Below are 21,138 nucleotides of genomic sequence, written 5' to 3' on the forward strand. Positions count from 1 at the left end.
TGTCTGAGCGTCCAAAGAAAACAAGAGCTGCGGTGTGAAAGAACATTTCCACTCATTAAATCCTGCTGCTATGCCACTAGTTTGATCAGAGGACATCCTGAACAAAAACAACACCAGACTTTGTATCTGTAAACACAACCTGTGTGAACTTCAACAGCTCCAACATTCAACACTTACTGATCCATCTATCAATCTATCTATATGGACGAATAGATAGAGATAGATGGATAAATCTGTTCGTCCATCCATCCATTTGTCCATGTACAGTATCTATCCGCGTTTCTGTCTTTCTATCTATCTACCTGTCAGTCCGCCATCCGTCTGTCTGCCCATCTGTTCATACATCTATTCATCTTTCTTTCTGTCTGTCTGTCTATCCATTTGTCCATATATCTATCTGTTTCTTTTTATCTATTTGTCCATCCGTCCATGCATCTGTCCATCTTGTCTATCTGTCCGTCCTTGCATTTGTCCATATATCTGTGTTTCTGTCTGTCTATCTACCTGTCTGTCCGCCCGACCACCCATCCGTCCATGTATCTATCTATCTATCTATCTATCTATCTATCTATCTATCTATCTATCTATCTATCTATCTATCTATCTATCTATCTATCTATCTATCTATCGCTCTGTCTGTCTGCCCATCCATTTGTCCATATATCTATCTGTCTTTCCTCTCTATCTGTCTGTCCACCATCTGTTCGTCCATATATCTGTCGGTCCGCCCGTCCACCCATTCGTCCATGTATCTATCCATCTTTCTGTCTATCTATCGCTCTTGTCTGTCTATTCATTTGTCCATATATCAATCTGTGTTTCCTCTCTATCTGTCTGTCCACCATCTGTTCGTCCATATATCTGTCCGTCTGCCTGTCCACCCATCCGTCCATGTATCTATCCGTCTTTCTGTCTATCTATCGCTCTGTGGGTCTGTCCGTCCATTCATTTGTCCATATATCTGTGTTTCAGTCTATCTATCTACCTGTCTGTCCGTCCACCCATTCGTCCATGTATCTATCCATCTTTCTGTCTATCTATTGCTCTGTCTGTCTGTCTATTCATTTGTCCATATATCTATCTGTGTTTCCTCTCTATCTGTCTGTCCACCATCTGTTCGTCAATATATCTGTCCGTCCGCCCGTCCACCCATTCGTCCATGTATCTGTCCATCTTTCTGTCTATCTATTGCTCTGTCTGTCTATTCATTTCTCCATATACCAATCTTTGTTTCCTCTCTATCTGTCTGTCCACCGTTTGTTCGTTCATATATCTGTCCGTCCGCCCGTCCACCCATCCGTCCATGTATCTGTCCATCTTTCTGTCTATCTATTGCTCTGTCTGTCTGTCTATTCATTTCTCCATATAACAATCTTTGTTTCCTCTCTATCTGTCTGTCCACCGTTTGTTCGTTCATATATCTGTCCGTCCGCCTGTCTACCCATCCGTCCATGTATCTATCCATCTTTCTGTCTATCTATCGCTCTGTCTGTCCGTCCACGGATGGATGTACAGATAGATAGATAGATCTGTCTATCCGTTTGTCTATCTATCTAATTTGTCTATCTCTCTGTATGTCTGTCTGTCTGTCTGTTTTCCTGTCTATCTATCTATCTATATGGACGAATAGATGAACAGATAGATAGCTCCATCTATCCACCTGTCTAACCGTCATTCTGTCTGTCTGTATATCTATCTATCTAAATGGATGGATGGATGGACAGATAGATATATCCATCAATCCATCTATCTGTCTGTGTGTGTGTGTGTGTGTGTGTGTGTGTGTGTGTGTGTGTGTGTGTGTGTGTGTGTGTGTGTGTGTGTGTGTGTGTGTGTGTGTGTGTGTGTGTGTGTGTGTGTGTGGTATTCATCACGTTGTGGGGACCAAATGACCCCACAAGGATAGGAATACCAGTAGATTTTGACCTTGTGGGGACATTTCTCAGGTCCCCATGAGGAAACAGGCTTATAAATCATGCACAATGAGTTTTTTTGAGGAAGTAAAAGTATGCAATCTCCTGTGAGGGCTAGGTTTAGGTGTAGGGTAGGGTTAGGGCGATAGAAAGTACGGTTTGTACAGTATAAAAACCATTACGCCTATGGAATGTCCCCATAAAACATGTAAACCAGTGTGTGTGTGTGTGTGTGTGTGTGTGTGTGTGTGTGTGTGTGTGTGTGTCTGTCTGTCTGTCTGTCTGTCTGTCTGTCTGTCTGTCTGTCTGTCCACTGTCCGTCCATATATCTATCCGTCTTTCAGTCTGTCTATCTTTCTATCTATCTGCCTGTCTGTCCATCCATATATCTACATTTCTGTCTATCTATCTATCTATCTATCTATCTATCTATCTATCTATCTATCTATCTATCTATCTATCTATCTATCTATCTATCTATCTATCTATCTATCTATCTATCTATCTATCCATCTATCTGTCCATATATTTATCTGTGTTTCTGTCTTTCTGTCTGTCCGCCATCCATCTATCCATCTAGAAAACAATTGAAATTTTAGTCTTATTCAAACACTTTCATATCTACTGAACAGGCAGAAATTTTCAAAGATGAAGACTAAATGTTTTGAGAGAAATTTGGTAGCAAATATCAAGCTGAACATGTGTTTGTTCTCATTTATAATTCAGATGCATGCGAAGAACTAAATGTCATAATATATTATTTAATAAACACTGACTGTTCCCAGGGATTATATTTTAACATGCACACTTACAAAAACCTAGTAAAATTAGAACTGTCTTAAAAGGTGATTCACTTCCAATCGTATATTATTTGATAACATTTCAAATAATCTCATATTTCATGTAAATGCAGAAAATGATGAAGTTTTAACAAAACAAACAATCCTTCCGATTTACATTCTTTGCCTTCCGATTTATCCTTCCTACATCTCTCTACCTTCTACCTTTTGTTAACCGGTCTGTTCTGCTTCTATTGTACTGTTCTATTTTTAACTGTTACCATGGTGCATCTGCTGACAAAAAAAGTAGCAGTCTCAGGTCATGAGGGTGGGAAGAACTTTTATTTGTATTTACAAGATTTGATTAAGCTGCAAGCAGCTCCACAAAACATCAAATCAAGATCCAATTAACACAACCTTTTTTTTTTAACCTATCACAGAAATGATATTACATTCCAGTTGAGCATTGATTTCCCTGGCCAAACCTCTGAGCCTGCACTCTCACACTGCAAAAAGCCTCTTGAGTTTGAAGTAGGGATATTTCCATGCCGCAGCAGTGGGACGTCTCCGAGGGGTTCTCTAGTGTCCAGGACTTTGATGTTACAGCAGAACAACCAATGCGCCACTATATCATAGAAGCTTTCACATTTATTGCTTTTTGATATTTTCAATTTCAGACTTCATAGCTTTTAACTTGGTAAGTGTTATGGTGTCACATCGTTTTCCATAATTTTCCATTATTGAACTTTGACTTCAGCAATATTATACGCTTATGAAATTCAGAAACCCTTTACTCACAGATTTGATTAATAAAACACAAAAAAATTGAATATTACTTTTTCCTCTTCTACTCATGAGTGGTTCCCTTAATGAGAGCCCTGAGAATTCTAAGTTACAGCAGCTCCCACTAAAACCTCGTCGATTGCTCGGTTCTCAAGGAAGCTGAGTGGCCTATTGAGGCAGACAGCCTGTACAGTTACGTCCCATGATGCAGTAGACCTCCGGTGTCTGTTAATCCACAGTCTAAAGTGACAGCCAAGTGGCACACTTCCTCACACAAACACACAGCTCACTTTCCCAAAGGTAATGACTGATGAGAAAGCAAAACATTCACACACTGCTTCATGCCAACAGAGGAAAGCCACTGTGATAACAGACCTGCCACCCACTGGAATATAAAATATAAACTTCTTTCGTCTTTGTTCTTTTGTTGTTGGTATTTAATTGTTTTGATTTTAAATATGAAAATTTTTCTTTATTTAAATTATCTCAAATATTTTACTATCTTCTATATCATTTTATATAATTAGGGCCTGAGCACCGGTGGTGGAAGGACCCTATTGGAATTGCTCTGTTTATTTTTATTGTTATCCAAAATGAAGCACATTTTTGAGGGCCTAAACATGCTTGAAACCACATGAAACTTTACACACACATCAGAATTTACTCTGATATGGGTTTCAGAAGTGGGTGTGGCAGAATGGCTCGATAGCGCCACTTATACACATTCAGCGGAGTGCGCTTTGAGCTACGTTTCACTTACATCCACGAAAATCAGTACACACATTTAACACACCAATACCTACAAAAAAGTTTCTTGGAGCAAAATCCAAAACCCAACAGGAAGTCGGTTATTTTCCATTTTCTCAGCCAAATTTGTGTCATTTTTGCCATTTTCAGGCGTTGTACTTAAACGTACTCCTCCTGAGGTTTTGTTCAGATCAACACCAAATTTGATCAGTCTAATCTAAAGGCCCATGCAACATTAAATTTGAAAAGTTTTTGTTGTGAGGGTGTGTCTGTGGAGGCCTGACAGATTTCGATGTTTCGCTATGGAACAGGAAGTTGTTTTAACTCAGACATACAATCCTGATCTGCCCCAAACTTCACATGTGTGATAACACTCCTGACCTGAAGACATCTACATTCCCATATTCAGTTATAGTGATAGCATCACCTGCTGGCAATAGGGAGTGACATGTTTTTCGCTGTAACAAACTCCTCCTAGAGATGTAATAATGTCAAAATTATATTTGGTCAGTCTAATCTAAAGGCGTTAGAGATGTTAAATTGTGAAGATCTTGAGTTTTCGTTATAGGGCGTGTCCGTGGCAGCCTGACAAAGTTTGATGATAAATGGTCCAATCTGCCTCAAACTTCACACATTCGATAAGAGTCCTGACCTGAACACATCTGAATGTCAAAATTCATTCATAATCATAGCGCCACCTTATGCCAAAAGGAAATTACTTGAAATGACTAACATAAACATGCAATGTCCGATCTGCAACAAACTTCACAGGATTGGTAGAGTCCTAGCTTGAAGACACCTAAAGGACAATATTCAGATATTATCATAGCGCCACCTGTTGGCAGCAGGATATGTTATGTCTTACACTAACTCAAATATACCAAGTTCAATCTGCACAAAACTTAATGTTTAATAAAAGTGCTGGCCTAAACACATCTGTATGCCAATAATCAGTTATAGGCATAGCGCCACCAGCTGGCAGCAGGAAGTTTGGCACAAATAAATGACTTTGACATAAGTCACTTTGACGTTGACATATTTCTCCTATATTTACTATATTAAAAGCATACTGCCCACCGTTCGCTGTTTTCCAAAAGCCACTGGTTGGCGGTGAGCCCGGGTGTGAGAGCCCTTTTTTTATATTTTAAATGATTTTTTATCTTTTGCAGATGTGAAAATCTTGTAATTAGTTTTGTATTCATGAGAATTAAATTCTGCTTTTTTATAATAATAGTTAGCAAGAGTTTGGATAAGCATGAATTACCAGTTTAGTGTTGGTTTGGTGCTGGTTGAGCAACATAGCAGTCATGTTTAAGCCAGTTGACAAAGTATTACTCTTTCAGGTGAGACCGGCTGGCTGTGAAATTCTAAGCTAATCATCTCTAATCATCTACACATTTATCAACGTGACTAGAATAACAGCTGCCTTCCTATCAATAGGAACTTCCTGTTTCTTAATTATACTGTAATGAAACAATGTGTTTAATGTGCAATCATTGTGCTTTCAATTTGTGTATCTATTCCGCAGGATGACTACATTAAAAAAGATTCTGACCTCAGATAGCACTGTGAAATGGCTGGGAGATAAAATGTCTTTCCCAGTCCAGCAGCACTTTCTGACCGGGTTCTGTTTGTGCTGCTCAAACCACTGGTGCTGCAGAGACAGTGGGAAGAAAAGAGCAGCTCATGCATAGTGTACAGAAGGGCTGTTCACACCAGTCAGAACAGTGAGAATATTCTCATCATCTTTATCATGCTCTACTTATCATTGGCACTAATTTCCTTTTTTGCTGATAGAGACAAGAAGTGCATTAGCACACCTCTCTGGCTCCACACAGGCATTTTTAAAAACCTATCTGCATATCTTATTGTGGTCAGTTATTTAGTATCACATTGCATGGATGATATTTTAATATACAGGGATCTTAAAGGTGTAAAATAGAGTCATGTTTTCTGTGTCTGTTGTAGAGGTTTCTTACATAGATTGATCAATCACATGGCATTTACAGCTCAGGTGAGTGGGTCAAAAATAACCTGTCTCCATGAATAAAGATGATTTCCCATCACACACTTCTCCGGGGTCCTGCACCATCCATGCAAATGTCATTGAGATGAATGAAAATGCTAACAGAACAGATAGCTTTCTTTATGTATAAACCTCGCTGTTTGGCGCTATTAACTTTCAGTTAATTAACCATTCCTTGCAACTGTTTAATTTAAAAACTGTCATTGTTTGTTACATTATGTAAGTGTATTCTTTAGGTCAATCACATCTCTATGGAAGCCTGTTTCTGACACTGAATAAAATTCTGACTTTTTGTCTTGCAATTTAGAGTTTATATCTTGCAATTCTGACTTTCTTCTCAGAATTGCATGATACAAACTCGCAATTCTGACTTTTTTCTCAGAATTGTGAGATATAAACTTGCAATTCGGAAAATAAAGTCAGATTTGTGTGATATAAGCTCGCAATTATGAGATATATGTCTCACAATTAGTCTGAATCTGAGAAATAAAGTCACAATTCTGAGAAATAAAGTCAGAACTATTTATATCTCGCAATTCTGAAGTCAGAATTGTGAGGGAAAAGGTCAGAATTGCGAGAAACAAACTCGCATTTGTGAGAAAAAAAAGAATTGTGAAAAGTCTAGCAATTCTCACTTCATAACATGCAACTGCGAGTTTTTCGGTCAGAATTGTGAGAAATAAACTTGCAATTCTGAAAAAAAAAGATTTGTGTGATATAAACTCACAATTGTGACTTTATAACATGCAATTGCGCGTTATAAAGCCAGAATTATAAGATATAAACTCTGGGAACATTGGACTTTATAACTCGCAAATTTGCAATTGTGAGTTTACATCTCACAATTCTGAGAAAAAAAAAAGTCAGAATTGCAAGAAACAAACTCGCATTTGCGAGAAAAAAAATTCAGACTTGTGACTTTATATCTTGCAATTCTACATAACATGCAATTGTGAGTTATTAACTCGCAATTGAGAGAAATAAAGTCACAAATCTAAGAAATAAAGTCAGAATTGTTTATATCTTGCAGTTCTGACTTTATAATATGCAATATATGGATAATAATATGTAATATCAGTTTACTCAGGTGTAGTTAAACAAACTTAATTTAACCATAAGGAAAAGCTTGGTTCCTATAGCACTGGATTAGAAGGATTAGCATAAAATTGTTCATAATGTTTGTGAAAACACAATAGCATTTTGGCTGAACTGTCTATCTGGCAGTAAGGCAGAACAGATGGTAGCCTACCGAAAGCAATACATGAAACAGGCACAGCTGTTAGGAAATCGAACACCATCCACACACAATACACACTTGTGAGATTTACAAATGGCTAAGAAAAAGCTGATCAGTTTATTATTGTTTATTAATAGTTTATTAACTAACTAACTGTATTTTTTAAACCAGTAAAAGCAATCTTATCAATTACAGCTGAAGTCAAAAGTTTCGTGATAGTTGTTCATGAGTCCTGAACAGTTAAACTGCCCGCTGTTCTTCAGAAAAATCCTTCAGGTCCCACAAATTCTGTTTTTTCAGCATTTTGTGTACTTTCCAATGATTTTCCTTTGATTTTGAGATCCATTTTTGCACACTGAGAACAACTAAGGGACTCATATGCAACTATTACAGAAGGTTCAATCACTTTAGAGCCGGGGGTGAAAACTTCTGAACAGAATGAAGATGTGTAATTTTTTTTTTTTTTTTGCTTTTTTTTTTTTTTCATTTAATACTGCCCTTTAGAAGCTACAGAATATAGTTACATGTTTCCCATAAGAATAAATAAGTTAAATTTACCTGATCTACCCTGATCTTCAAATTCTAAAAGTTTGAACACAGCTGTGGATCATTCAGGTAACAACACAGTATTAAGAATCAAGTGCATGCAAACCTTTCAACGTGGTCATTTTTATAAATGCAACTAATATTTTCTCTTGTGGACTGTGTGTAAACGTTTTCTACGTGAAATATCAACAGGTCAGTACTGAATAAAAAATAACATACATTTTTTTTTTTACGAACCCCTTTGTTTTGGTAAAAAATAATTAACATTTTGCAGATTTTGCAATGTGTATGTAAACTTTTGACTTTAGCTGTATGTTTATTATATAAGATGAGGATATGTGCTTTATTCTACATTTTGCTACTATGAAGACTACGCTTGGGAGCAGTACAAACGTTGGCCTTTCCTCCATGTGCGCACACCCCCCACTGACCTCTGTCCTGTACTAAGATCAATGATCAACTGGACACAGATGATATACAGTGAGAAGAAATATTCAATCAACATTGGATTTACCTACAGTATGACTTACTGCGGGGGAAGGCAGGTATTGATTTTCTACCATAAACTAAGCATTTGTGCACTTTGAGTTGATCAACAACAATCGAATCAATCAAATCAACTCGACAAGTCAAGGTGATCCTATGAAGAAAGCTGTTGATTCTAAATAGACAGACAGATAATAGATAGATACGTTTTGGCTTTTAATAATTTGCTATTGTGACTTTATATGTGACCCTGGACCACAAAACCAGCCTTAATTAGCATGGGTATATTTGTAGCAATAGCCCAAAATACATTGCATTGGTCAAATTGATTAATTTTTCTATGCCAAAAATCATTATGATATTAAGTAAAGATCATGTTCCATGAAGATATTTCATAAAATATATCAAAACTTAATTTTTGATTAGTAATATGCATCGCTAAGAACTTAATTTGGACAACCTTAAGGCGATTTTCTCAATATTTAGATTTTTTTGCACCCTCAGATTGCAGATTTTCAAATAGTTGTATCTCTGCCAAATATTGTCATATTCTAACAAACCATACATCAATGAAAAGCATATTTATTCAGCTTTCAATTAAAAAAGTGACCCTTATGACTGGTTTTGTGGTTTTGTTTAAAAATCTTTAAACAAATGGAAGCTGGCTTTAACTGTAATACTTTGTCATAGCCTTTAATACGGAAGCAACGCCATCATGTGGCAAAGCAGTGTACATAAGCCTCAGTTACACTGAGTAAACCTACTACCACTATAGTTTATTTTATTTTATTTTATTCCAAATAATTATTAAATCAACGTGTTGTTATTATTATGACTATATTTTTATTATGCATTGGTGAGTTGGTTTCACAAAGATTATATTTATACTATTGCATTATAGTTGCATGCCATCTTGTGGCCAAATTGTGCAAAAACATTCATTTTTTAATACAACAGGAAAGGGGATGTCAGCAGCAGGGTTGTATGGAAAATTTGTGCATTATATACTTCTAAACGCAAAACAATAAAAACATCATGTGTTCTTTTGTTAACCAAAGGCTACAATAAGAAATTGCCCTTACCTACTCTGCTCACTTAGTAATATTAACAGGACTTCCTCAGTAACGGATAAGATATTGTATCAAAGAGGCGGTGCATGCGGAGAAATTGCAGGTTGTAAATGCAGTGTCAGCGACTCTACGTGGCGATGATGGAAGCCGGTGGAGAGCGCAAGGAGGAGCTGATTTTATTCGGCCAACGACACGTCCACGGAATCCACGTGTAGCCCGTCACTGATGCAAACATACGGGGCTGTGCTGCTCTCCTCAGTCGGGGTGGGTTTCATCATGGAGCGACCGCTAACCGCCGCTGCGAGAGATACAGGCACGTTTCACTTCTAGCTTTTCTGTTAGCGTTAACGTTACATCTTTACTGTTTGCCTTGGTAGTCATACTAGCATCCTACAATGCACATAAAAAAAGAAGAACAGGCTTCCTTGTTCTCGCAGTGTAAAGTGTTCGGTCAAATGCACGGCTCCTCATATTCGGAATCATTTTGATTATTTGATTTAAACAGTGCAACAGTTGCTGTATCATTCTTGAGTGCTCGATTTTCCTCTCTAATGGTTCATGAATCGGTTTATTGTGGTGACAGGTGTGGCAAAGCGATCCAGTGGAGCAGTTAATATGATCATAACACGGCTTCTGTTTTTGCTCATCCTCCCTTCACTGAGTCTTTGTGCTCCACAAGTTCAGCAAACACACAGGTAGGCCGCATTAATGCTATGCTAGTATACTGTACTGTACTACACTCTATATATTATAGTATTGGTGCCACCCAATTGGATTTTAAGGATAAATTGAAACATATTTGATATATCATTCAGTATAGCCAATATACGTAAAATAGGTCTATATATGCACACGTTTATTTTTTGTTAAAAAAATTATTACTACTACTACTGCTGCTGCTGTCTAAAGGAAAAAGTGGAAGTGGAAGATGTAAATGTGTGTTTTGACAATTTAGTTAAGTAATTGAATTGATCATTGAAAATGAGAACAAATCAAATAGAAAGCAATAAACTGGAATCCAGAGCTAATGTTTTTACAATTGGCCTACAGGCTGGAAATCTTAACTATGTATTAAATCAGTTATTCAGTTATTATTGTGGATTGTATTAATTAAACTTACTAAATTAATTAATGCATGTTAGATTTTGATTATGCATTGTGTATTAGATTTAGATTTGACTGTACATAGGAATTGTACCTGTAAATAACATCTTGAACTGTAATATATATATATATATATATATATTAAGCTTTCTGATACTGATTTACTATAGTGGATGGAGTATTATGATTAAGATATATAGTTACTTATCCAATAGTAAAATATGTTCAAAAATAGTATCCTGGCATTGATATGGCATGAAATGTTTACAAAACCAGTCACAGGTATATTTGTAGCAATAGCCAAAAATACATCGTATGGGTCAAAATTATCGATTTTTCTTTTATGCCCAAAATCATTAGGATATTAAGTAAAGATCATGTTCCATGAATATATTTTGTACATTTTCTACCATAAATATATAAAAACTTGATTTTTGATTAGTAATATGCATTGCTAATAACTTCATTTGGTCAACTTTTAAGACGATTTTCTCAATATTTAGATTTTTTTGCACCCTCAGATTCCAGGTTTTCAAATAGTTGTATCTCAGACAAACATTGTCCTATTTTAACAAACAATAAATCAATGGACAGCCAACAATACATTACAGTATATGGGTCAAAATTATTTATTTTTCTTTTATGCCAAAAATCATTAGGATATTAAATAAAGATCATGTTCCATTAAGATTTTTGTATATTTCCTACCATAAATATATCAAAACTTATTTTTTTATTAGTAATATGCATTGCTAAGAACTTCATTTGGTCATCTTTAAAGGCTATTAAAGGTATTTTGTTATTTATTTATTTTCTCAGCCAAATATTGTCAGATCTTGACTCATACATCAATGGAAAGCATATTTATTTAGCCTTTACACTAGTTTTGTGGTCCAGGGTTACAAATGTGAAATTAACTTGGCTCTTTTTTCTTCTGATTCTAGTTTTTCCAATGATGACATTGTTGTACCAGACCTTCCAAATCCTTTTGGGTCCAGCGAAGACAACCGCAGGTTAATTTATTTGTCTATATCTCCCTGAGTCTTGCTGTACTATATTAAAACCCAGCTTATCAAACAAGCAAGTACCTTTGCCTCTAGGTTCAAAGTTTGCCTTCACATCAGAGATAATGCTGAGATTTCCACAGCTGACACAATGACATGCTGAACAAGCAATAGCTAAAAATGGTGTCAAAACAAAATGTTTGCTGTGCATTCCAACTTAAAAGTCCTAAAGAAAGACACTATGGAGTTGTGCATGTTTAACACAATGGTGTAAATTTTCAAATGTTTCGAGTCAGAAAAGTATCTTTGTCTTTTTTCCTCTGTATACACTGTAATCGTATAAAGCTAAACTAAAATGGCCTTGATTCTGTGTGACAGGCTCTTGCAAAGCTACATCAAGAGCAGCCTGAAGGAAGGACAGACCAGTCCAGAGCTGAACACAAGGGAACAAGGTTAATATAGTTCATTATTAACATGGTCTCTCAGTTAACCTCTTTTATTTCCAGTACTTCTGGAAATTTTCCTCTTTGCATACAATGAGAAGAATTTTTGTATCTTCTGTTTTATATTAAGATGATTACATTGCCTAGTTTAAATTAGTTCCATAAAAATAGACGTTTTTATTGTTTTTTAATACATACATTTAATATATATTTAGTTATCTGTATATGGGTCATTCTACAGAATTGGTCCAAAGTCAGAGTTGAAAATGTCTTGAAAAAAAGTTGTTTTCCAAAAAAAAATTGTATGCCATTAAATATTTATAATATATGTATAATATTTCTAGTAATTGTGTAGTTAATTCTAATTCTCATAATTTAATTAGAAAGGTTATATTGACCTATTATGCTTTTGCTTGCATCTAGATTGTAAATATTTATTTTTTGCTATTTTATTAATTTTTTTTTTCAGAGGTAAATACATTTTTAAAAATATTCCCAGTGTAATTTATCAATTTTTTCTTGTAAAAGGCAAAAAGCTGATCATACTGATTTCAAAGTTAAGGATTCATTAGTTTGAATAAACATTGAACGAAAAACTGTCATAATATCTTAGTTGGTAATTCAGTTCACTACCGAAACAATTATGAAACGTTTTGGTCGTGACAATTTTACAGGATAACACCCACAAAACGAAGACGCCACTGCCGAAACTTCATCAAATGTTTCAGTAGTGACAATTTTAGATACTTTTGAACCTAGCTCAAAGATGCATTCATGTTATGAACAGTGGTTAAATGTTATGGAATAAACTCCCAAAAAGGTGTGTTTTGTTTTTTTACATTAAGCTTCATAAAATAAAGAAAATATAACATTTTTAGAACTTCATTTTTAAAAGAATCAAAAAGATACTTTTAAAAACAACAATGCAAATGAACAAATATTTTCAGTGGAAAATTTAAGTTGAAATTTAGAGGTTAGGGATCGGGACAGCCACCTACCAATTGAAAGTACCCAATAAATGATTTTAGATATACTCTTAAGTTATGCTGATATTTTATATATTATTGTGGGTTTCAATAGCAGTTTGCCACAATTCTGTAAAATGTATCAGCTTCTTTGTTTGATTTGTTCTCTTCTTGCCACAGAGATATTCTTCCTTTTCTCTCTGTACGACTATGACAGAAGTGGGCAGATGGATGGCCTTGAACTGATGCAACTACTGACAGATTTCCTGACTAATCATGAAATGATGCCAAAGTCAGCAGATTCTGTAAGTGCTGCTAGTTGTGTCACAACATTCAAAGTAAGCTCTTGAATTCTCTTATGACTTCAATTTATTTACATTGTAGGTTGTATCTATGGTGGATTATCTGCTACAAACTCAGGATCTGAACCAGGATGGACTACTTGCTCCGTCAGAGCTGTTATCATCATCATCCTCGAAAGACCATCAGCAAGAAAACAAAATTGTTCCCACCGAACCACCTGCTGAGGATGCCTTAAAACAGGAGCAAACACACACAAAACCAGAGGATGGACTTCCTGAAACTCACCAACAAGATACAGAGGGCAACCAAGTGTCTGAACATCAAAATGAGACACAAGACTCATCTAAAGAAGAAATCATGGAGGTTGAGAATCACAACCAGCAGGAGCAGCCTCCAGAAGAGAAGCTGCAAGATGATGATCAGGGAGAGAAGAACATTCCAGTACATCAAGGGCAACCAGAGATTTAATGCCAAATTAAGCATAAAGTGCAATTTTAGAGACTTGTACAAATCAGCCATACATTGGAAACCACTTACCTGCTGCATATACTGTACTGTATGACGGATGCCTAATTTATGGACATACTAAAAGTTAAAGTACAAAAGCATGTGTTAATGTTAGCATTGTGAATCCTCAGAATTGAGTTATGAAACCCAAACAATTATCTGAATTAGTAACACTGTTCAAACTATGCAAACCCTGAAAGTAAAGCTAGGAACAGCCAAGGTTTAGTAACCATTGATAGGGTTTTGTAACCAACCCTTGGCATATTTCTACACCTCAGGCTCAGGATGTAGAAGGCTTAAATTATATTGCCACAAGTGAACAATTTAACTGTGCGAAGTTGCTGGTTTTTATTTTAAGCGCAAGTCACACAGTAAAGCTGTACTGCACTTTCCAAAGAAACAAAAGATCCCTAATGCTTCATTTCCAGTACGGATTTCTCATAAAGCCTCAGCATTCCTGATTTCTATACATAGTGTGAAGACTTCTTCCCTTAGATCTGATATTCCTTCATTCCCATAAGATGTCAAGCGATTAAAAACCAGTCATGACAGTACATACTTTGGTTTTAATATTTATTACATTTTAGACAGTGCATTAAAACTCAAAACAAGTAAAAACCAGTCAACCTAAACAAGCAATTTTTTAAAAAACTCAAACATACAGGACAATTATGGCTGAGGCATCAAGTTGGTTTTATAGGTAGCCTAAAACTGACTCCTGGACTATGGTTACATATTTTGTGGTGCTTAAAAATGACATTTCAGTTCTAAAACTACTAAAATGTACCTGATTGAGGATCCTCGTCTAAAAAGACACGTATAAAATTGATTGATTAACAAAACTTAAATGTATCACTGCCATAGAGGATGGCCATCAGCTTAAAGTGGAAGACATTCTATGTCACTTATTTCAGCACCCTCTTGTAGTTTTTGGTGATCACATTGGGATTCCAGCGACAATTTCAGATTCAATGCCACAGTGGTCCTCACCTCTGAGAATCTTGAAATATCCTAAAGCAGCAAAAAAAAAAAAAAATTAAGTGGAGTAACAAACTGCAGACAAAATAGCATTTTAGCCTTTACAAAAGAGAATGAACCTCACCATTATCACCCCAGTCAGTGTTCCAGGAGTTAGCAGCAAGCCAATAGGGGACGCCATTCTCCTCGCCCCAGCCCATGATCTTAATAGCATGACCGCCTAGTGCAGATCCACTCACGTGTTGATATACACCTACAAAAATAAGTTAATAACCAAATTCTCAACCATTCCATGTTGTATTTGTACTTCTGCCATGTTTTTAAATGATAAACTGAAACCAACCAGATTTATATTGCAGGAAGTCCTCATAGACGGTGAAAGCTCCCTCTACTGGGCCGTTCTTGAAGAGCTCTTTCATAATATCCTTCTGATTAGATGGAACACTATAGGATGTCTTTCCTGCAGTGACAAACAAGGACCAAAAAGTTAAATGAATTCACTTTTTGACAGCAAACTTGGGAGTGCATGTGAGCCTTTAAATAATCCTGTGGACAACAGGCAGGCTTTGAGTTGAAAATAGGTCTACAACCGCTGAAAGAAATGTCTGAAGAGATGCAAAGTCGTCATGAGGGTGAAACATGTACTAAATTTCAGTTCTTTGAACTCTTACCAAAGTGTTTGTCCTCCTTGTAAGAGGGGCTGTAGCCAGGTTCACAGGCCATATCACAGTTAGGAGTGTCTCCACCCTCTCCAGAACAAGGAGGGCGACTGCCATTCACATGATGCTCACAGGGTTCAATGGTGTATGGACGGCAGCCTAAAAATAAGCAGGTTCTATTAAGTTAAAGCTTTGCAAATGCAATCAAAGTAATAATATCAGGGAAGTCACTAACCAATATGGGAGTTATAGAGTCCACCGCTGACCAGACCGTCTGAGTTCCAGAATGCCCAAGCAGCAGATGGGTATCCACCGTTACATCTGAGATTAAAACAGAATTAATATCTTATGGGCCAAAACGGCACAAACACAGCATTAAAACGCGATGTCTGGTAGTATGACTGTCATTTGATGTATGCAGGATTCATATAGATACTGTTAAATGAAATTCCAGGACTGAAGAACTTCAAGCACTACTTTTAAATTTTTCAAAGGCTTTATTCATAGATCCCACTTATTAAATGCCTTTTAAATTAAACAAGGACAAAAAGAAAAAAAAAAAAAGTTCAGATCGAAATGAAGTGGCTTGCGAAACCCGCTTCAAAAACCCAAACGTAATAATTTTCAATCCGTGCTCCAAAGTTACGATCTGAAGTGAGGGAGTCAGAAACCTGCTCCAAAAACCCCCGATTTAAAGTCAAATGACTTGATCCATGCACTGAAGCTCCGATATGGAGAAACCCACTAAATACTGATTTAAAGTCAAATTATTCACAATCCCTGCTCCAAAGTTACAGTCTGAAGCCAAAGATTAGTAAACCTGCAACCTAGCCAAATCAGAGTGATTCGTGATCCATGCTCTGCGGTCCCAAAAGCATCATTAGCCAACTATGGTTGTAAACTCCATTGAGCTCCATTTGTAACAAAGGAACTTGCGACCTTCACTTGCTTTCGGGAAACACACCCCTGAATGAGTCACAAACCATCATTTCAGATCAGGACTCAGGATTTCAGAGCGTGTATTGCAAATTGATTTATAAAGCTGCTCCGAATTCCCAATCTGCATCAAATGATTCACAATGCGATGGAGTGCTTTTAAAGAGTGAACCATTTTGCAACGCAGGGGGGGGAAAAAAAAAAAAAAAAAAAAAAAAATATTATATATATATATATAACATAACCATAAGTAATTAAAAACGTTGAAATTGGAAAATGGCTATTAATTTGATCTGGTTTTTGCTAGTGAATTGCTTCAAATGAATGATACCGTCCATCTTGACCAGAGTGATTATGACATTGAAATAAGTTGGATATTTCTTATACAAACGCACCATTTAGTTTCAAAAGTCCTTTATTAGCCAGAGCTGCATGTAGCACATTTTATGATGGATGGACACACCTTAACTGCCATTATAAAGCTTTGAAAAGTCAAGGCATTTTTATTACTCCGATTTGAAAGATTAAAATCATATACACCTGGAATAGCTTGATGGCTAATAAATCATTTTGTGGGTAAATTATCCCTTTAAAGTGGATTCAGATTTGAAGAGTCAGGTAGTGCACTTCAGCCTTTGCAATTACATCTTCAACTCACCCCATGCCACAGCTGTCACAGCAGGTAAGCAGGTCCTGAGCAGAGACCTCCACACTCACTTTGGCATTGCTGTGGATGCATATTCTGTCAGATATAGCTTCAGCAGCCCCAAATGCCTATGAAGAGAATGAAGATGCTCAGCAAAAACCTAAGTTACAAGTAACAGAAACCAAAGGTCATGTTGCGCACACCAGAGATAAGTCCTCACCCAGCATGAACCGCAAGAACCCTGGTCTCTGATCTCTTTAAGAGTGGGGCAGTTGGGCCACTGCTCCCTAGGATCAAAGTTAGTGGGGAGCTTGATGTCATCAGCATACTGTACCCTGGCAAATAAAAGACAAAGAGCTGTTATTCTGGAATGCAGAACTGAAAGTAGGTAGCATAAGGAAACCTAAAGAACATTGTGTGACAAAGTAGTCATATGTATACCATGACTGCAATGTTGACAAGTTCCACTTCCACTTTAAAGTTTCTCCACTCACTCTTTCGTCTCACACCACATTTAACTGAACTCACATGACAGGGAGTTTGGGTCCTTTCAGCAAAGTCCCACACAGCCTCTTCACATAGCTGTAGTCGACGTCGCCGAAGTTGTGTCCAGCCTATAGGTGGGAATTAGATTTATTTTAAAATCATGCAGGAGATCGTACAGACCCCCCAATATCCTTCTCACATCTCTTACCTTCCAAGTAGTGTTTGCTTTGTTGATGAAATTGATCATCTCATGGGAGAGGGGAGCGAGGCGAGGTCGAGCCCAGCTAACCGAAAGGGCTGAGATCACGCAGAGGAAAGCCAGCCGCCACATTCTGAAACACAAAAACACAATTAATCTCACTTTTACGTGCAATTCTAAAGGTCCCACTTTAACCACTCTTAATACAGACTGCAGCTTAAACATACAATAGTCAGGTGGCACATCAAGATGAAACAGATCACCGATTGTCTACAGTAGGGTCATCTTTAGCCTGCAGTCATGCAGAATTGAAAGCTCTTGACATCTTTAAATAAACATGGCCACAATTCCTTATGGTTACACAACCAGACAAACAAGCCTTTAGCAACTACTCTAGGTCAGAAATCTACATTTAAGACACTTAATTTTAAAGGGACCACTAACTCTGTGTTTACCAGGCTTGGTTTAAAACTTCCCATTTCCCCCATTACTAACTTACACCACAATCCTGATGCAACTAGTATAAAGCACCAATTTATCGATATCATTTTCATACAAGCTGGGTTGCACTTCCTCTAAAAGGTCTATAATGACATAAGCAATCATAAGACGTGCGTGAGTCAGCAATTTCAAGGAAATACCCGATAAGTTTAAGAAAGCCAGCCTACTTTGACCTTAAACCCCAATGTTATCTGGAGGACTAGTCAAAAACACAGCTTCAGAAAGCAATAACACCGTCAGAAGTCAAGTATATCATATAGAATGGTAATATAAAACTATTCGTTGGATTTAAAAGTCCCCACTTGGGTGAGACGTAAAATATCTACTGTTTGAAATCTAATATTGTGTTTAAGTAAACGAGGAGTCTATTGTCAATTAGAGCAACTGAAGCGTTCACATGTGTATTAGCTCTGGTTTCCAAATGTCCCACTTTCGTTTTTATCTGCAGGCCTTGTTTACATGGTCATAACGAATCCATATCTTAAAATCAAAGAAAGTCACTGTATTTGATACTATATTTCAAAGAGCAGGAACGGTTTAAAAATAAATAAAGTCATGCTATTACCCGATAAAATGTTTCGTGTTGTGATTTTCGTATTATAAATATAAGATGCGCCTTTTCAATATCTATTTGGAGGTCAAATTATAACCAAGCAAACAAATCCAAAATAAAAATAATCTACGTCCTTGCGACTTGAAAACTGATTTAATGAACAAAGTCCTACCTTTCTTTTGTGTGCTGGCAGTTGTTTCTTTGTAATGTGGGTCTCACTCCCCAAAAGTTGCACTAGGCGGAAATAAACAACAGTTGAACTGCAAGCTGATGGCTTTATAAAGCGACTACAGATCACGTGATTAGTCATGTGCATTCGGGGTCTCATGACTGTCACGTGATCAAATCTCGTCATTTCAGTACTCAAAGTACTGTTTGTTAATTTAGTTTCGTATGCAAATGTAAATGTGATGAATCGTATGGAAGGCAAAGAAAAATCATGCTCTAATAAATTAGTCAAAAAAGCTGTGATAAAAAACTAGCACTATGGTATTAAGAGTCGAATTTTTATGTCAGAATTATGGCTTTAAGGTCATACATTTTTCATAATTTAAACTTTTATCTCATAATTTCGACGTTTACGTTATGGTTACAGAAGTGCAATTGTAAACTTTGTTTAGATTTAGATTTTTCGTCATTTTTTTCATTGTTATCTGATATTTTTTCAACTTTGTTTTACAAGTTGTAAAGCTTGATAAATAAGCAAAGCTGTTTTGTTTATTTATTATTAGTTTTAATTTAAGCAATAATTGTATACAGACCATATGTGACCCTGAACCACAAAACTTTTAAGTAGCATGGGTATCTTTGTAGCAATAGGCAAAAATACATTGTATGGTTCAAAATTGTCGATTTTTCTTTTATATCAAAAATCATTAGGATATTAAGTAAAGATCGTGTTCCATGAAGATATTTTTTACATTTTCTACCATAAATATATCAAAAGTAATTTCTGATTAGTAATATGCATTGCTAGGAACTTTATTTGGACTTTCTCAATATTTAGATGTGTTTTGTTCTTCTTCTTTTTTTTCTTTTTCTTTTTTTGCACCCTCAGATTCCAGATTTTCGAATATTGTGTCTCAGCCAAATATTCATATCTCCTAACAAATCATACATCAATGCTAAGGTTATTTATTCAGCTTTCAGGTGATGTATAAATCTCAATTTATGACTTATGACTGTTTTTGTGGTCTAGGGTCACATATTGCAGATTGCAGACCACCAAAAAGTCAAGGGGTAAAACAAATTAAAATAAATAAATAAATTGAACATAAAATTATATTGAAGAAAGAAAGAAAAATAAATACAGTTATTAATAAACCAAACACAGATCACATATGTAAAATCCTCTTAAATCATAAATAAGTAAAAAAAAAAAAAAAAAAAAAAAAAAGGAGAAATAAAAACACCCAAAATGAGAGCAAACAGTCCAAGGAGAAAAGTTTAGGTTAATTTTAATCCACTACATACTGTTCTTTTTTTTTTTTTTTTTTTTTTTGCAGAACTTGTGAAAATACAAGAACAGGGAAATGAGACATGGATGTATTCCAAAGAATAATCTTAAACAGAAAACTAATAATATGGATTTGTGTGCATCAAATTATGGCATTATGCACATAGAAAAAGTAAAGCATAAAAATAAAATTACATCTTTTTAGAAAAGTTGTCATAATCCATCAAAATGTTGGCACTTTTTTGCTTTTTTGTAAGTCTACAAGTAAGAGATGAACAAGAGAGTAAAATTCAGCAAGAAAAAGGGGAAAAGACAGGACGTTTAAGCCATTTTTGCTTAAAAATAAACAATTTTGCATTCAACATAGAAATTAACAACATATTTAGCAGATAATAGTTTTGAATTTTCATAATAGAAAATAACATCTTTGAGGATGAAGGTATGTATATTTGTAAGGCCAGAAAAAAGTGCTTAAGTCAAGCATAATTTGTTGGTTACACCACAATCAAAAAACAAACGGGCAGCTGTTTTCTCAACAAAACTGCAAAATGAGCAAGTCTCATCAACAAATTAACAGGATAGACTTTATGAAGGATTTTATAATGAATCACATCACAACTGTTTTTTTTAAAGCTTTATTAATTCAATGCCACAAGAACAAGAGGCATTACATATTCAGGTCAAATTAACATTAGCTGCCAGAGAAAAAGAAAAAACGAAAATACACTGAAAAAAGTGAACAGTTGGATCAACTCAAAATTACTTCAACTGGTAACACCTAAAAATGTTAAGTTGTTTCAACTTAATTTAT

General features: G+C 35.9%; 3 protein-coding genes across 3 annotated transcripts in view; 2 read left to right on the forward strand and 1 right to left on the reverse strand.

Moving 5' to 3' along the window:
* cgref1 (cell growth regulator with EF-hand domain 1) overlaps window positions 1–14,467 on the forward strand; it is a 314,634-nt gene extending 300,167 nt beyond the window's left edge. The window contains exon 7 of the transcript XR_012341021.1: window positions 14,134–14,467. The gene's annotated coding sequence lies outside the window, so the exon portion shown is untranslated. The remainder of the gene's footprint in view (window positions 1–14,133) is intronic.
* On the forward strand, window positions 8,551–14,467 carry LOC141295238 (uncharacterized). Its single transcript, XM_073826452.1, has 6 exons — window positions 8,551–9,900; window positions 10,171–10,282; window positions 11,636–11,704; window positions 12,074–12,147; window positions 13,284–13,408; window positions 13,488–14,467. Exons 1-6 carry the CDS (start codon window positions 9,813–9,815, stop codon window positions 13,872–13,874), a joined length of 855 nt encoding a protein of 284 aa, XP_073682553.1. The 5' UTR covers window positions 8,551–9,812; the 3' UTR covers window positions 13,875–14,467.
* Window positions 14,468–14,472: 5 nt separating this feature from the next.
* On the reverse strand, window positions 14,473–19,156 carry LOC141295237 (cathepsin B-like). Its single transcript, XM_073826451.1, has 10 exons — window positions 19,044–19,156; window positions 17,827–17,950; window positions 17,661–17,746; window positions 17,353–17,467; window positions 17,145–17,260; window positions 15,786–15,871; window positions 15,563–15,709; window positions 15,235–15,351; window positions 15,016–15,144; window positions 14,473–14,924 (listed from the first exon to the last, which is right to left on the reverse strand). Exons 2-10 carry the CDS (start codon window positions 17,947–17,949, stop codon window positions 14,851–14,853), a joined length of 993 nt encoding a protein of 330 aa, XP_073682552.1. The 5' UTR covers window position 17,950; window positions 19,044–19,156; the 3' UTR covers window positions 14,473–14,850.
* Window positions 19,157–21,138: the final 1,982 nt, after the last annotated feature.

Source organism: Garra rufa, chromosome 21 (genome assembly GCF_049309525.1).
Source record: "Garra rufa chromosome 21, GarRuf1.0, whole genome shotgun sequence".
NCBI classification, from domain to species: domain Eukaryota; kingdom Metazoa; phylum Chordata; class Actinopteri; order Cypriniformes; family Cyprinidae; genus Garra; species Garra rufa.

Coding starts and splice junctions, on each gene's coding strand:
- LOC141295238 (XM_073826452.1), top strand. CDS start 9,813: ATGCAAACATACGGGGCTGTGCTGCTCTCCTCAGTCGGGGTGGGTTTC. Junction 9,901..10,170: donor CGCCGCTGCGAGAGATACAG/GCACGTTTCACT, acceptor TTGTGGTGACAG/GTGTGGCAAAGCGATCCAGT. Junction 12,148..13,283: donor GCTGAACACAAGGGAACAAG/GTTAATATAGTT, acceptor TTCTTGCCACAG/AGATATTCTTCCTTTTCTCT.
- LOC141295237 (XM_073826451.1), bottom strand. CDS start 17,949: ATGTGGCGGCTGGCTTTCCTCTGCGTGATCTCAGCCCTTTCGGTTAGC. Junction 17,261..17,352: donor GTTCTTGCGGTTCATGCTGG/GTGAGGACTTAT, acceptor TTCTCTTCATAG/GCATTTGGGGCTGCTGAAGC. Junction 15,145..15,234: donor CTTCCTGCAATATAAATCTG/GTTGGTTTCAGT, acceptor TTATTTTTGTAG/GTGTATATCAACACGTGAGT.